Consider the following 18,299-nt stretch of genomic DNA (forward strand, 5'->3'; position numbering starts at 1 on the left):
ACAGAGAAAAGGGCAATAAGCTATCTTCATGCAGCTTCCTCAGCTCACCATTTCTCTTAGTAAGTTTCAAAATCATTTCCCTTGTTTAAAAATTCTTTTACATACCTGCTACAGTCCGCATTACACACAATATTTGCCTATCCTCTTCCTCACTTTCTTACTCTGCTAAACACTGACCTTCCTTCTAGCCCTTCTCATAACCTACACATCAGCAGACAAGTTTTTCTTTTAACACTTCTGTCAGACTCTGTCCTCCCACACCCAGTAAATCTCTTTACCCTTCTCAACTGGAAACATACTGACTGTTCAGGTTTGTTAAATACTACTTTAAACATCTTACAATTTTGTTCTCTATCTCTAAAAATTAGACTGGTTTATAATTTCTGTGCCATGCTGCCAGTAAAAGAAATATTTTATTGAAGTATTAAAAATGTTGAAATAAGGATCAATGTAAGACCTCTCAATGCTGTACCAAAACTCCATGCTGATATATAAAATTTGATCAAGTATACTACAAAATTATTAAAGAACACCACATTCCCAAACATTTTAGATTCTTCGAGACATGGTTCAGTGGGTTTAGTGAGCATGGTGGCATTGGGTAGATGGTTGGACTTGATGACCTTTGAGGTCTCTTCCAACCATAACGATTCTATGAAACATCACAGTAACAAGCATACACTATATTGAAAAGAAAAAACAAAGAAAAAAGGCAAACTCAAAATGCATTCAATATTATTCATGGCTTCTGACAACTTACCTGTGCCAAAATATTGAATACTAGAAGTATAAAAATCACGAAGTAGTTTGCTCCTGCAGTGAAATATTTTCTGTAAACCTTAAAGTTTATTTTTCCCTCAGAGCGACTCTCCTCTGGCACCGCAGCCAGTGCATTTTCAGCCTGAAAAAAAGGAAAAAAAAAAAAAAAAAAAGAAGAATATAAAACATCAACCTTGCAGTTACAGATTCAGATTAAGCCACTTGAAATTCATGGTTCAGATTTAGCAAACAATTAAATAAGGAGATAAAGTGATTGTGCATATAAAAACTTTAAATATCGGAACTATGGCTTTGACAAAAAAAATTAGTCTCAGTGCAGTAATACTGAAAAATCTACTTTGCAAAATGACACTGTGAGGATTTTATTTTGCGTTGCATCAGAGAATGTAACATGACTTCATTTACAGCCAGAAATATTTACTCTAACTGACCACTAAACCAGGTTTTTGTTTTGTTTCATACTATCTTTATGGATTTAATAGTGGAGTCAAGACTTGGACATTAATAATATTAGATAAGTTTACTGCATTGGGGCATAAAACCGTTCCTCCAAAGAGGTATGAAAAAGTCTGTAGCTTTTTTTTTATAGCATAAAGGTGACGATCACCAGGGACACAGAGGGATTACTTGTTCCATGTGTTACATGGATGCAGTGCTATCACAAGCCTAGCAGGGTGCAGGTTTACAGGGCTTCTGCGCTGTTTTACGTGAATGCAAACACACCAGCAGAAGGACACCTCTGGGACAGAAACCTTAGAAGCCTAGCAGGGTGCAGGTTTACAGGGCTTCTGCGCTGTTTTACGTGAATGCAAACACACCAGCAGAAGGACACCTCTGGGACAGAAACCTTAGGGCTGCTTTTGCACTGAGCAGACCAAGAGATAACAAGGCACCTGGAAGTCAGGCTGGCACCATACAGTGTTCTGTTTTCACCAACAGAAGGGCTGGGGTGAGCAATGTAGTGGTGTCCCAAGGTCACCCCCCTCAGGGCCAGCTCAAGATCATGTGGGTGCGTTAATGCCAGCCATGCAAATGTAGACTTTAACAGAAGGGCTGGGGTGAGCAATGCAGTGGTGTCCCAAGGTCACCCCTTCAGGGCCAGCTCAAGATCATGTGGGTACGTTAATGCCAGCCATGCAAATGTAGACTTTGTATAAAGCCACTGCTTCCACATGCACTTCCCAGAGCTCAGGACTTCAGGCAAAGTGTTAATTTGAGTTCAGCACTGCACAAACACACAGAACCTGCCCAATACAGTGGTACTGGCCCTTAAAAGCACCACTGTTAGAGGACAGGATGAAGGAAGCCCAGTGCGGTGTCTTTAGAAACCTATGGAAATACTTCCTGCATCCCACAGAGCTGATGCTGAACCTGAACAAACTCACTCTGCTGGGTTTGAAGAGAGCAGCGCAGAGCTGTAGGATGCCTGCCTTCTGCAGCCCAGTGCTGGGCAGATCCCAAGCACAGCACCAGGGAGATCCACCATGGGCGAGTTCTCACCTGGTAATGCCATCCAACAATTCCGAAATTCAAATGCAGCAGGGAAAGCCCTTATCGAAGTTTAAGTTAAAAACCAGCCAGACAAGAACTGAGACACGTCTATCCTTTGAGAACTCACAGGTGGTTGCTCCACTGCTCCATCCTTCTGTGAGTGGACAGAAGAATCCTGGGACCAGACAGAGGACTCTGAGAAGGTTCGGCTCCGGGCAGACTTCATGCTGGGGGTTCCTGGAACCGATGGCTGTTCTACCTCCTCATCTTTTTTCATAAGGGAAGCAAAGTCGATGCCAGATCTCAGGAACTCTGAATATGTACCTTTCCCCACTGTTTTACCCTACAATTAATATAAGCTTTGATTATCTTCATTATACGCTTTCTGTAAAGGACAATTTTTCCTATCTATCCTTGCTGCCTCTGGGGCTCTGCAGCTGCTGAGCACACATCCCACTGCAGTAACTGAGCTGAAGCCTCTATCAGGTCCTCACTTAGAAGAGCAGAAACAAGCTCTTCATCCTCCAACTAGTCCCCTCCCGGCAGCTAACCAGGCCAAGGAGCATACAAATGGGAAGACAGAAGTCCCAGTTACAGCCAGGTGAGAATTATCTCCTTGGAGAAGCTGCGGGCAACAGCCATGCAGCATTAGAACAAGCTGCTGAACTACATCCACAACCATCAGTCTTTTTATATTACTCCAGGCTAGGGTTAAACAGCAGCTTCATTTTCTGGTCCTCACAGAGGTCTACAAGGAGCAACGCAGATCAATTCCACATTTCTTGCAGCTCTATCACAAACTCATTACTAGAAAGCTACTGTAATTTCTAAAGAGATGTGAATGGGAGGAAAAAGACAGCTAGTGTCTTTTTTTGCAACTCTGTGATGCATCAAAAGTAATTTCAAGTGCTTCACTACCCAACCTCAAAAAAAACCCCAAAAAACCAAAAAACCCAAAACAGCTGAAGTTCTTGCATTTCCCCTCTACCCATGAATATCTGGTACAACAAAGTTTGGAAGGAACCAGTTTCACTGAAGGCTTACCCATTCTCAAAGGTATTTGTGACCAATTCTCAGCCTTAATTTAAACAAGGGACTGGTTGCAAAATCAACACAGTTCTTAACTCACACAAAAGTGTAAGAAACAAGAATAAAAGCAAATATGAAAATATAAATAAAATATACTCTCACAGTATATTATACATATGTAAAATAAAAATCAGTATGTAAGATTACATATATGCATGATAAAATTCAGAAAGATTTTTCAGGGAAGGTATTCTAAGAAACATCAACTTATTTCATTAATAATTACAAATCTTCAAAAACATATATGGTCATTAGTAGACAGAAAATATATTTTCAAACTAAAAATAAAAATATTTAACTGTTTTTTTCCCATTCTTAGATTAAAAAAGATAATTAGAAAGTACGTGAGAGATAAAAGTACAAACACTGAAATCACCTACATCTTTTAAAATTAGAATCTGATTTGCAGCACGGAGATACTGCAACTGGTGAGTGACCAAAACAGTGATCTTCTGATGTAAGGCCTGACAAATACATCTGCAAAGAGATGGAAAAATTAATTAAAAAATGAAGTGTCCTAAAACATGTCGACTATTTCTGGAAAACACCTTCTATTCAATTATACAGTGTTTAAAATAAGAAAAAAAGACACCCATACTTATTAGATTTACAAAAATTACACTGAACAAACATGTCCCTTATTTAACTCTGCAAGTTTTCAAGGTAGGGAAAAGAAATTTCATATTTCTGGTCTAGGGTGAAAGAGGAGGAAGTATCTTAAGGACATTTCATTAAAACCGTCTTAAACATCCTCCTAACAAATGTACATGTCACAAGCTGAATTGCAAAGAGGGTATTTAACAAAAATTAAACTAAAGTAAAGAGAACACAGGGCAACATACTGTAGGCAATTATGGAAAAATAGAGTCAATAAAGTAACTTTGAGATGAGGTTTCAGAGCAGCTGTAACAGTGAGCCAGGGAGTTCTGAGGAAGTAAACAGTACTACTGATTTGAGCGAGATCCTTCAACCATCTCTGACCTCTTCCCATGGAATCAGAGCTTACCTTCCTCTCCAGTACCTTACCTACTTACCCTAGAGGCTTCCTCAGAAGTTTGGGATTTGGAGAGAGAAATGAAGAAGGGACTGGGCACACCAGAACCAGTCTGCAAGTGCTGTTCAACCCCATACAGTTTTAGCAGAAAAGATATCTGGTATCTTTTCAGTAGAGCTTTGAAAGGCCACCAGAGCAAAAAAACACAAAACCCCAAAACAGCAGTGGAGCAATGGTTTACAAGCACAGAGGTGCAAGCATGCTCTTCATATACAACAAGGATGGCACAGACGCAACTGAGACCCAAGACTACCAACGCTCTCATTGCCTCATCCCCACAGTAACACAGCAGGGAGACAAACCCTTCGAGAGGATGCCCCTTTCTCAACTATTTGCTATCGTAAGAAAATAAGGAAAACTGATATTGTCGAGAACTGGAGTGTCCAGTGAAGGTCTATACATCAGCATTTTCCATTTGGATCAGGAGTGTCTTTCTGAAGACCGTCTCTCAGCTGTCTCAACCTAACCTGCTGTTGCTCGTACTGTTGAGTGGAACTGGGGCCCACGAAGTGGACTTCTAGACAAAACCAAACAGGAACACACATTTTAGTGGCACCCCTTATCAGTACTCAGCTGACAAGGAATGAAGCCTGAAGGGCCAGGCTGCAGCCTGCTCAAAGCAGAACCTTCTGAACTGCACGGGCACCTTGGCACCACACGTTTTTCTCCACATTTTGCTCCTGTTGGCTCATTTTTGCTAACATGCTAACTCCCATTTGCTAACATGGAGGAGGCTGGCACTCACTGCAAAAGAAAAACAAACTAGAAACACCCCACATGCAAATTCTCTCTCCCCATTCTCAAAAAAACCCACAAGCAAAACCACAGCAATCCAACAGCACAAATTCAATACAGAAATGCAAATAAGTAGAGTAAGGCAGAAAAAGAACATGATCTTAACAGCAATGATATCATATTGCTTACTGTGTTTCACACACTCATGTTGCGTATCCAATGAATGCCCTACACAGCTTTTAACCTCTATTTTACCACTCCTACAAAGACTGTAGGAAGTAGAGTGCTATAAAACGGTTAATACTAGTACTAGTCAGCATAATTACATGCAGAAAGTATGTTACAGTGTTCCAAATAAACTGTGCAGTAAAATTAAGTTAAAAGCAACACTATTCCTCAGAAAGTTATATGCTTGCTATGTAGCATTCAAGAAGCAACTATAAAACCATGATGTCATTCTTAGATGGCCAAGATAACAATTAATCAAGGTATTTGCAGCAGCATAACTATTTGAGCAGTTACAACTATTTATACATCAAGCTCTTTGTCGGAGTATTAATCCGGTCTGGGCACCGTCCACCCTCTGAGCAGTCACTGAAACAATCCACACGGCAATTAGAGCATCAGCTGAAGACATGCAACAAAACATAACCTTCAACAAAATCTATCGAGAGAACTAGACAAAGATCAGAGAGGCTACAGGATATTTACTTGCCCTGCAGGAAAGCTGCCAAAAGAGAATATATCAGGTATTCACTGTGAAGAGATCTGGCTTTCCCTTACATAGTCCCACAGCTTACATACCACTTTGATCACTGAATTTTCTGTGTGCCAGGTCTATGTCTAACAGCTTACTGGGACAAACTAGCCACTAGAAAATCCAATGGCTGAAAACCTTTCAATTTTGATCCTGAGTCACAGTTAGTCCACTGCACTTTAAGTTTGCATTTGGAGGGGGGGAAAAAAAAAAAAAAGAGGAAAAAAAAGTGGGTTATCACAGCATCAGAGCAAACCAATTAGAACTGTCAGAGCTGTCAGCACAGCATCCTGCGTGATCTCGATCTCGGGAGAGAAGGCAAAAATTACCTCTGTGGAAATTTGTATTTCCACTGATATATCAGTTCACTCAATTGAGAATTTTTAAAAAAACAACAACTCTCGATTTCATGTCTATCGGTGTAGAAAGAAGCTAGCTGAATAGTTTGTTGATAACAGGTGAGTAGAAAAATTGTTGTCACAATTCACTGGCATGAGCACAGGGAGGAAAAATCGCAACAAAGAGTGTATACTTAGATCTATTACTCAGTTAAACAACTCACCGCTCAGACAGCTCACTAGAAAATTTTGCCATTTAAAATACCGTATCAACATGAAGCACAGAAGTTGTAAAACTAGTAACTAAGTAGATACTTAATGTTTGTTTCAAAACATCAAACTACTTGAGTTTTATGTTCAAAACTTTTTTTTTTTTTAAAAAGTATTCTCCCTCCCACTTGACAACATCTGTTCTGCAGTTTACAGTGAGTTTGTACAGTGCCGTGGCTGCCACAGAAGACTGAAGTCAGAGTTTAAAGAGAGGCTCAGCAAAACTGAATGTGTAAAAGGGTTGGCACAAAACTCACGAGAGCTCGGTGAATTCTTATTAGTGAAAATTTGGTATTGTCTTAGAATTGAAAAAGAAAAAAAAAAACACCCAAACCCACTAAAATAGTCCGTAAGTGTTTATGTTTTTAACTGGTTCTCTGAGGCTTAGTTTCATCACACGTCTACTTTTAGAAATACTTCTCTGTAGAGCTGAAGAAAAGCAACCGTTGATTCTAGGTGAAACACCCAATTCTAGGAGAATTGCCATCTGACAGCATGTCCCTTTCACACTGATGACAGAGAACCCAGAGAAAGCCTGCCTCTGCAGGGGACGTACCTGGTCTGACGGCTCAGACATCTGCTGGAGTATGCTCAGAACTGCCACCACCTTTTTACTTGCTGCCTAAAACCCCCCAAGTTCACCTTGTGCTTCTCTGCTACTCTCAAGAGGCATACTCTGTTAGTTAGACTGTGAGCACATTTAATGCATGACAACAGGACAAATTACTGTACAAACTGCAGTCACCATTGCCACATTTATTAAATACACAATGTACACAGGCACACACATGTGCACACAGCCAGACGAGATCCAGATAGAGAAGATTCAAAGGTTCTTCAGCCTCTTCAGTACAACGAAAAAGGGGGTGAAGGGACTATGAAAAGTTGCATCCTCTTCCCCAAATAACAATCAATTTAAACTTAAAAGCGTTCTTGACAGACGTTGGATGGGTTGTTTTGCACATTTAAGCTCAACAACAGAAATTTCAGTATCCTTCAAAATGTATTCCTAGGGCAAGCTACCTTCACCATTACAAAATTTTTCTCTGAAGTCCAAGTTTACACCTTTTGGTGCAATTTCAACCCACTACTTCCCAAAGGTCAGTAGACCAGTTTATTCCTGTGCACACAGTCCCTTCACACACTAAGTCTTTCTCCTCCAGATAAGTGAAAAAAAAGAAGAAAAAAAAAGTTCCCTAAATATACTACTTTTTTTTTCTTTTAAGTGACAAATAGTTTGCTCTTTTATTTTTTTTTCCTCACCCTTGACACCTGAATATTCTTAATGGGCTACACAGGAGTCTGAAGCCGGTCTACATTTTTCATAAGTGCACGAAATTGAAACATTATTCCGGTTGAGATCTTACAGGTACAAAACATAACAGGAGAATTACTTTACCTGTACTGCTAGATACAGTACTGGTCATAAATTGCAGGGCACACTTTCCTTAACAAGAGCATGACATTGCTGACTCACACTGGATTTGTGATCTACTGCAATCTGCACCTCCTTTTCCATAAAACTGCTGCACTACTGATCCCTGCTTATTCTGTGTTCACAGAGTCAACACTTTGCACTTATCCCTGCTGTGTACATCTATTAATTCACATCCTGTAACCGAGACTTTCCAAATCCCTGTGTCTCCAGGACTGCTTGAAGCATTGTCTGATTTTCTACCACCTGAAAATGTAGCATCAATGACTTTCATTCATCATCAGGAATAGTAGACTCAGGAAAGATGTCTCCAGAAATTACACTCTTCCAATTCAACAAAAAACCTAAGTAACACTATACAACCACCCATTTTAAAAAACCATTGTACTTCAACAGCAAACTTCTGTACAATTAAAAAAATAAATAAATTAGCTTGAGCTTTGATACTGCAGAGCATGCAGCAGAAGACTTACTCAGAAGGGGGCCTACAACACCACAGTGCTCCTCTACGCAAAGGCAGTGTGTCTTGGTGCTTTCATGCATACGAACCCGCATTTGCTCTTCCTTCCCCATCAGGTTTTCTTTTCTTTGAGACAAGTTGTTCTTTAATCTTTTTTAAGTTTTTATCTCCAAGAACCAGGTTTCTTTCACCTCTGAAGATTGTCTCTTTTTTAATGATTCCACTTTCTTCCTTACCATTCCTTTTGCCTCTCCTTTTTGGAAGTTCACATGCAAGTTTAACTTTAGTTAATACTTACGTTCGTTTCAATAGAAATAACCACTGAAATGAAATTAAAGCACATGTAGAAGCGCTCACAGGCATAAAGCCTTTGTTATATTAATTAACTTACTCCATTTTCTTTCCTTTCCTTTCCCTTTAAATTTAAAGTGGTTTAGGAAGAACAGTCCCCCAGTTGTTGTACATTTCGAAGTTTACAAAATTTGAGAACAAGAAAAAAAAAAGCGCGATATGTTTGCCAGAGACAAAAAAACCCGACACCTACTTCTACTATGCTGTTTCTATTCCTACGCTTATCTTGCTAACCATTTATCTCCACCTCATGAGAAGCCCCACCCTCCACTGGGTTAATGCTTAAGGACAACTGGTCTACAAAACCCACTGCCCTGTCCCAGGCACCAGCCAGCAGTGGATGGCTGGAGAAAGTGCGTAAGCAAACATATAGTGATGCTTCCCTTGGTACACATTTCCAGCCTCCAGAGTCCCTATATTAGGGACTTTTTCAGCCAAAAATCTTAGTGTGAAAGTAGCTCTTCGTGAACTTTTCCTATATGAATTTGCATACCTCCCTCTTGAGTCCATTTCTGGTTTAGTATTCACAATACTGTTTTGCAACTGCACTCACAGACCACTAAAGCACAAAACTACACTGGGGTTCTGCAAGTGGGTTTTTTTGCTTTTATATTGTGTGATTTAAAAAAAACCCAACCAAACAACAAACAAAACCACACACATTCCTGTGAGATAAAAACTGTAAAATTTTACAGTTGTTTGAAAACACACTATGTGCAGTGATCATACTCATGCTTTTCACTTTCTGGAAAAAAAAAAACAATGAACAAAAAACCCCAAACCCCAAGCAACATTACTACAACATATTCATGCCTTTTAAACATATTCCCTGCAACATACGCAACAAAGCTCAAGGAATTTCACTTGTATCATGTAAATGTAAAGGTATAACTGATATGTTTTTAAGAGCAACACCTGTAACACAAAAAAAAAGAGATACGGGGCATTCAAGTTTGCCCAGTATTGATTAGGGCTGTAACCAGTGCAGCAGTATCAGAGTCATAATAAGCATGGACCGGGTGCAAAACACAAAGTGGGAAGCCTTAGAGATACTCTTGATTTAGAGAGATCCTACCTGAAAGGGAGCACAGTGAAATCCTTAAGTTTACACACCAACTCCCCTGTACACGTGTCACCAGTGGACAAAGCATCTAGGATGTATATGCCTTTAAACACAGCACCAGCAAGTACACGCCAGGGTTATCTTTGCTTGGTTCCTCTGACACATTGATTGTGTCTGTAATTCCTCTACAGAAACGAGACATGTTAGCTTTTATCTGCTGGTTTTACAGGACTGATGAGTTCCACTCGCTTTTAATTACCTACACCACCATAATAGCATTTTTTCCCTCAATGTTCCAACGTTACAGGACATCTACAAGCATATCCCACTTTGAGAGTTATGAGACTGGAAGCATTCATGGACTCCTAAGGGTTCCAAAAATCAGATTACTTTAAACAGACAAAGTAAATATTCAGATCTATATATCTAATTAAAAAAAAAAAAAAAAAATCCTCATACTCATTTTCTCTACTTCATTTTGCTCCTCCCCTCAAGCACTTCTAGGGCTTAGGTAATAATGCACTGAGGAATTCATGATCTCTTAATCCATGCACTTCGCATGATGGAATTTTCCACTCTGCTGTCCATTCAATTCTTCCTCACCTTTTTCTGCAATTACGAAGGACACCTTTGCTACAAAACCATGCCTGCTCCCTTCCCTGTCTTGCAGAGGAACTCTCAGCTACCTCAGATGGCAATGGAGGGACATCTGGTCAACTTGCCAGGTGACTCTCTGGTCAGCCTCAACATATGGTTATCCCATGACCCAGTTACATATCCCCTGAGTTCCTGTGGGAGGTCCTCGCTTAGTACCAAGGTGCTCCATCTGAATAGATGCTAAAGTTCATTACTGTGCCGAGATAAATGCAGTGATTTTTTCTGCAGCTTTTATCTCATTCCAGAGGCAAAATTGAGAGAGAAAAGACAAATGACCATACATTCAAAAGAGCTTCCTGCCACAAAAAAACTTTGCAGAATTCTGTTTGATAGTAGGAATGATACACCTGTGCATACAACTCCCAAGTATCATCACAACTTTACGTCTGATTTTACAGTTCCCAAACTGTCCTGCAACTCTGTCCACTCTCACAAGCACAGAAGAGGCACAGAAAGAAATCAGGCTGATCATCACCCGAGACTGGCACACAGCTCCTGTCACTGGAAAAGATACAAGGGAAAAACCTTAAATAGAGAAGAGTATCTGTCTCAACAGACTGATGGAATATAAATCTCACTCTTAAAAACACCATTTTTGAGTCTGTCACTGATGGGACACAATTTAATTTCTACCCAAAGGTAATTTGAAACCATATAATCTATAGAAGCATGTTTACAAAGATGCACAGGGACAGCAGGAAATTTCTTGGGATCCACGCATGACTGAATGATTTTCTTAGAATACTACAGGCTATTCCAAACTTCGTCATACAAGGAAACGTCCCACTGTATGTGTATGGCTGCCTCTCATTGTGAAACTAGAGGTCTCAAAAGTTAATGAAAAGCTAATTTTATTTTATATATATATAAAAATATATATGCATTTTCATATACACACATAAATATATACAAAAACATAAACTATACTGGTGCCTCCCCATTGGGAAAAGGCTGAAACATGCATGCTGTTAACCATCAAGAGAACGCAAAGAAAAAGAGGCTACAGATAACACAAAAATTGAGAATCTCCAGTTTATACCTTACTAGGCCCCAAGGAATCTGACCAGGAAAGAGGAATTCATTCGAAAACTGGCTTTATCTGCTCCATCATCCATGGAACAACTTGTCTGTATTATGGAGAAATTCTTAAGAGAGACAATCCCTTATTAATAACACCATGGACTGTTTTCCCACGGGAGCTGTGCTACTCGCATTCTTCCTCATTTCAAAAGTATTTATATATTTTAAACTGTTTACAGCAGTAGCTGAACAGAATGGGGAGAAGCAGCAAATGTAATGAACCAGCCATCCACAGACCATAGCTTTGGGGAATTACTAGGAACATACCTATCTTTGACGTAAACACATAGACTAAACACTTCTAAAAAAAATTAAAACTTAATATAAAATTACAAGGAAAAAAAAAAAGAGTGAGTGAACTGAACAATATCCACTTCAGATTCTCATTAAATAACCCCCTGTTTCTTCCATCTCGTCCATTGTTTTATGCCTTGCGGTTTGGACTCCTGGGGGCAGCTTGTATGAAGTGGAGTCTCGGACATTCCTCAGCACCGTGTTCTAAGAAACCATTCTCGCCTAAGTGCTCTCTCTCTTCTCGCTTGTTTTTCAAAGCGACCTACTGAACATAACACTCTCCCTACTACCCCCAGCACCTTTTACAGCTGCCATGAAGGCCTCAGAAGACAACTTCTGTTTGTGAAAAAGTCCTCCCTTAAGATCTTGAGCAGGGAGGCACTGCTCAGTTTTCCTTGCCACTACTACTCCACCCAATCCATCTTCTCCACAAAATGCTTTCATTCTACTTTTATCTGTTTCACTCAAATTGATCCAGAGTTGGGGAAGAAGAGTAGACGAAAGTAAAGGAAGAACCCCAGCTAGTTTTCCGAGTTTCAAATTCTCTGACATAATCTCCTTCTTCCTCCTCATCTCCACACATTCATCAGCAAAACATATGCTGTGCTTGCAGAGCAATGGTTTTCTAGCTCCTTTACAGCTTCGCACGTACAAAAATCTAGACTTTCAGTTTTGCAGTAGGATGCAGATGATCCCAATGTCACAGCTCACATAAAATGTAGAATAAATTGAAAAGGCAACCCAGCCTCCTTTGCAAGGCACTACCATACTTTCCTGTTTTCCTCTTTGTGAAAAGACCTTAAGGCTTAAGGAAGAGACAGATAAACAGCTCAGGTGGATGCACTTTCAGAACTCGGGCACTGATAAAGTCAGATGCTGGAGCTGTAGAGAGATCTTGTGCAGAAACAGAAAAGCAGCAGCTAAAGCCTAGATAGCTTCAACTGGCATTAGAAGAATATGATAGACTATGTGAACTACAGAAGTAATGAATTCCATCTATCAGTCGTGGCAGGTGAAAATGATCCTACATAGAATAATGACCATAAAGCCTATGCATCATAAAACTCTTACTCCATACTGGCTGATGGAAACAAACAGTAGCCATTTGAAGAAATCAATAAAATAAAACAAAATGTTGATGGGGTTTCAGGGGCATCTCCAGATTTGAAATTGCAAACATCGATAGGATGTACAATTTTCAAATTCAGATACAAATCTAAAAGCTTCCCCGCATGGGGAAAAAGAACATGCATGCAATGCTAGTCAATGCAAATTCTACGACCATTTCTGCAAGACAAGTTTTTACAATTGTCTAAGGATGGAGAGGAGAGAACAACAGTAAAAGCAAATTAATTCATGTATTTGGAGCATGGAATTCAAAGGATGCAAGTATGCTCAAGAAAACGCTCTCATTTAAGGCTTCAACCAAAGCCCAATGAATTCAGTCAATAGAAGTTGTTCCCTCTACTTCTAATAAATTCTAGATTACACTTTTTGACACCGAGAGCTGCAGGATATGAAGCAGCAAAGACAAAACGCTGGCTGGGAATAATTGGATTATTCTCATACTCACTATGTACCACAGATTACGCAGTTTAAAAGAGAGAGATGGAGAAGAGGAAATTACTGAGAAGGGAACCTGACTTCTAATGAACACCCTCCTATTTCTTCAGAAATGGAGGAAGGTCCAAGATCTCTCTCTTTCATGGTAAGCTTATACATTTTTCCTCCCCCTCTGTTTCTGCTCTCCACAGTCTACTCACCAGTAAACGGTTCCCTGTTTCACCTACTGGAGAGAAGTTTCAACCGTTCAGGAAGCAAAATGAAAAATCACTCAAGAATCTAAGAGAGTTCTGTCCTTTTCTTTAGCCACTTGAATTAAATGCTTATTACTACACAAATAAAGCTGCAGCAAATGAAGCAGTGATTTAAAATCCCACTCTATATTCTTCTTCACTCAGTACTAATGTTCATAAAACCCAATATTCATAAACCCCAATACTCATGTATGAAATCTGACATTTTCCTCACAAAAATGGCATATATTCCCTTAAGAATAATTGTAATTATAGTATCTTCAAAAGAGACTTTTACAGGGCTCTTAACAACAAAGAACAAAACGGAAGACACACAGCAAAAAAACTGTATGTCTTCCAAATACATAAGATAGAGGAAAAATAAATGCAGAAAGCGAATGCATTAAGCTTTGTGAAGAGATCCACCTCCCCAAAAATGCTTTCTCAAGTTTTTCTATAATGAATTAGAAGATAATAATTGTATTTTAAATGAAAATAAAGCAGTAACATACTTTTCAAACAAATGTCTTCCAACTTCAGCATCTACTGCACTCAGTGGATCATCCAAAAGATAGATGTCTGCATCCTGATACACAGCTCTGAAAGGTTTAAAGAGAAGTCAGTATCAAAAAGTCTTGCATTTGTCTACTTCAGTCACTAAAGTTTGACAATTTGTAAATTTTGGAAACAGCAAAAACCACTAGCCTGGCCAGATTTACACGGGCCTTCTGTCCCCCGCTTAACGTAGCTCCACGATCTCCTATTACTGTTAGGTCACCATTTGCTAATAATTCCAAGTCCTGTAAATGTGAAAGAAGAGAAAGCAAGATTTTTTTTTTAATCATTTTAACTTCAAAGACCAACAAAGCTGCTTCAATACAACATTTTCTTATTTGAAAAGTATTAACTTACCATCTCACATTAAAATACAAGGATTAATACTAAATGAAATATCTGCAGTTACATTATGACTTTATACCTTCAGCAAAAGATAATTAAGAAAGCAGGAAAAATAGGTGAGACCTTAAAGTTCACTTTTTCTACAGCTTTGCCAGAGTGAAGTGCACTACTGTTTTCAGCGTTACAAGGAGTATTTGCTGGTGATTCAGAAAATCAAACTAAAAATTACAAAGTATAACAGTAAATTAATTATTTTTTACTAGAACAAAATGAGCTGTCACAACAAATAAACTTGAACTAACTATTATCAGTAAATTATCTTCCCAATGACTTTAAGGACTGCATTATTTTTATTCTTACTGGAATATATCCAAGAGAAATAACCACAACATTTATCACACAAATTTGGTTAATTTACAGGGCTTGGGACTACAAGTAAGAGAACAAAATCATACAGTGTTCCATGTCACAGTATTTTATTTCCTGTTCAGGAAATACAGAAGTTTTATATTAAGCTATAAAATATATTCTGAAAGTTTATTCACAGCGTTTGTAAGATACATAAATTTGAAAGAAAACTATGAAAGCAAATCTACCATCAAATATGAAGTGTTTTTTTTAAAAAAATGCAGTTTGCTGTCTTTTAAAGTCACTGAAATCTTAGGTTTAGACAACAGCATATGACTGCATATCAGCAGGAGATATTAAAACTCCATTTACCATGTGTAAAAACCTTGCAAAAAAATTTTCATCACAGTAACCATCTGCTTTTCACCTGTGTCACTGCTGACAGGAATATCGTAATATGCTGCATAAAACCTTTTTAGCTGCCAAGTAAAATGCCTGTTTCTTGACAAATCTGGCTTAATCCTCTTCCATATCTCATGTCACAAACTCCTTTGCTCACAGACCTTTCAAAAATAGTTTTTCATAAAACTACTTGGGCTCAGCAAGTTCTCCAATATACAGCACTAAGGTTCTTTTGATAGCCGTTAGCAATGCATAATACACGATATACATGACATTTATTTTAAAAAGCATATAAGATATTTACAAAACGGAAATCACAAATAGTGCTAGTTTGATCATTTGTTTTCCATCTTTTATTGCATTTACACACACACCTGCCATGACCAGTGAAAAGCGATAAACACGATTATGAAATTAAATAATTGGGGATAGCTTTTTCCAAATTTGTCTGTGCTTCGCATAAACTACACCTCCCTCTAGCGAAAGTTTTATGAATTACAAGAATGCGCTTAGACATGGATGTCAAAAATAATTAAACATATTTCTGTTAAGCGATATGATTTATTTCACGTTACTACTAATAATCAGTTCTATACATTATATATTGCAGTATATACCACAAGTCTGAAAGAACACTAAGATAAAGATTGTGAAAATAAAACACACAAAGAGAAAACCATACCTTTTTAAGAGCACAGACTTTTAAAACTTTTTCGTATTTTTCTTTCTCATATTCCTTGTCAAACAGTATATTACTTCTTACTGTACCAGAAAACACCCAAGGCTGTTGAGAAACATAGGCTATTCTTCCAGTAACATTTATCAAACCTTTGTCTTTAGGCAGCTCACCAAGCACAGCACTTAAGAGCGAAGACTAGAAAAGATAAAAAAATAAAATAAAAATTGAAAAGTTTGATTGCATTAAAGAAATCACAGAGACTGAGCAGTGTTTACTGGCACGATGGCCTATTTCACCCTGTCACTCAAACTACTGCTAACAGTAGAAGAGCACTAGTACCCTTTACATGCAGTCTAGAAGCAACGTACAAAGTACTGTTTAACTCCGAAACATCTCCGTACCCCTAGAAGAACATCTGCCTTTCTGGAATGCCAGTATCTTAATGTAAAGTGTGTTATTATACACAGAAAGGAATTGTATATTTTCAAATTTCTCATCAGATTTAACAGACTGATAAAAACCCCACAGAAAGGAGTAAACATTAAGACTTACTTTTCCAGCTCCTACAGGACCAATCACAGCCAATAATTCCCCTCGTCTGACAGTAAATGAAAGTTGTTGAAGTGCTGGGCTTTCTAAATTCTACAGATTTGAGAAAAAGTTAGGTTTCCTCAGTAAAGAAATACACACTATCAAAACAATTCTTTAGAAAGAGAAAACAATGCACATAAATCACTATAAATTAGCAATCCATACGCCGACCATACTTTCAGGCATACAGTTTGCCTCTTCAGTAATTCATGAACACTTTTGAAAGACCCTGAGCCTTCACCACAAATAAGGAAGACAGATAAAACAGCGTTCAAGGACTGAGGAACCCAAAGGCAGCAGAAGCAGTGCCTCCTCAAAGCCCAGGCATCCTCGCTGCAGCTCAGCACACAGCTGGGGCAGCAGTCTCGGAAACAGCAGCTCTCTGTGGGCCATCACATCGGCATTCACGGCCCCAGCACGGCACGCCTGGTGACAAATGCTGGAAAAAGGGAGGGATGAAGCTCTCTCGGAATCCCAGGAAAGCCAGGTCTGTGTTTGCTCTAGTCAAGGCTCTATCCAAAATGAAAACAGAAAAATGCTGTTTGATTTTACACAACTTCATCTTGTATATCTTGTGGATTCTCAAGAGACTTTTCATGGACAACGTAGTGGGTTATTTGTATGAAAATATACTACCCTAGAATTGTTTGTTTAATATTCCTTTTTAGTATGCCTATTCTTTATGTTACACTACTGATAAGAGCTTATTTCCCAACATATTTTGCACCTCTCCTATCAAGGCTGTAAAAATGCCTATTTCTTGTGAAAGAAAGGATGCTCATGTCTTTAATAGCTATGCTAAACCGCAATTCCTAAAGGCCTGGTGCAGCTCCTTCTCATTAAAGCAAAACACCCTTGTAACAGGATCTGCCTTTACATGCATCTTAGACCGCACTAAGCATGACTGACACCAAAATGCAAAGAGGAAAATACACGCATTTTAAAAAAAAAAAAAAAGTATTTCTATTAAAGGACAACAAAAACCCAGACTTAAGCTTAAAGAAAGAAGAGCGAGGTGAAGAGTATCTAGTCTACCTCTTAACAGCTTGCAGACTGCTTAAAATCTCCAGCCACCCTTTGAAGGTCAAGAGGTTGAAGAGGCCACCACCTAACCCCGCATGAAAGATGCCGCATGACCAAGTTCTGGGACTGTGAAAAGGGGAAGCTTGCAACTCTTATCAAATTATTTGGGAGAGATACAGGTATAGTATCCGTCCACAACTGATGGCTGGGACAAGTGGGCTAACACACATGTGTCCACTCATGCTGGGAGATACACTCAGTTAGGCAGCGCCGAACCCAGAGCTCAAAGCTGCATGTCCCCCATCAGCTCCCAACTTGCAGAAGCACCTCAAGGTTCTCACGAAATCAGTCACACTGTGAGAACGCAACTCTGCGAAACGACTTTTGTTGCCATTATTAACTGCCACAAGGTGGCATCAACGGGGCTTTTTCCCCTTTTCTCCACCGCCCTCTCAATCAGCATTTTACTATGAATTTGATTTCTCAGTCCAGAGTACACAGTTCAGGTGCTCAGGCAGTGCTAAGGTTAGGGGAACTCCAGCAACTTATGGCAGCCAAGGCTTTTTTTTTTTTTCATGCAAAGTTTATAGGAAGAGAAATATGTCTTATTCTATCAATTAATCTATATGGAAAAAGTAAATAAGCTTTCAGATGCACAGGTCCTTCTTTAGAACTTTTGAGGTTGTGATCCTGTATTCACAAAAGT

The 18,299-nt window shown here is 39.0% G+C and overlaps 1 protein-coding gene across 1 annotated transcript in view; it reads right to left on the reverse strand.

Moving 5' to 3' along the window:
• Positions 1-16,621, reverse strand: part of ABCC4 (ATP-binding cassette, sub-family C (CFTR/MRP), member 4) — a gene marked incomplete at its 5' end in the record, with an annotated part of 111,005 nt that extends 94,384 nt beyond the window's left edge. Inside the window, 7 exons of the mRNA XM_009699864.1 lie at positions 761-901; positions 2,399-2,614; positions 3,741-3,837; positions 14,163-14,249; positions 14,356-14,450; positions 15,983-16,174; positions 16,532-16,621. Coding sequence (XP_009698166.1) covers positions 761-901; positions 2,399-2,614; positions 3,741-3,837; positions 14,163-14,249; positions 14,356-14,450; positions 15,983-16,174; positions 16,532-16,621 — 918 coding nt within the window. The remainder of the gene's footprint in view (positions 1-760; positions 902-2,398; positions 2,615-3,740; positions 3,838-14,162; positions 14,250-14,355; positions 14,451-15,982; positions 16,175-16,531) is intronic.
• Between the last annotated feature and the right edge of the window lie 1,678 nt (positions 16,622-18,299).

This window comes from Cariama cristata, unplaced genomic scaffold, assembly GCF_000690535.1.
Source record: "Cariama cristata isolate BGI_N322 unplaced genomic scaffold, ASM69053v1 scaffold1665, whole genome shotgun sequence".
NCBI classification, from domain to species: domain Eukaryota; kingdom Metazoa; phylum Chordata; class Aves; order Cariamiformes; family Cariamidae; genus Cariama; species Cariama cristata.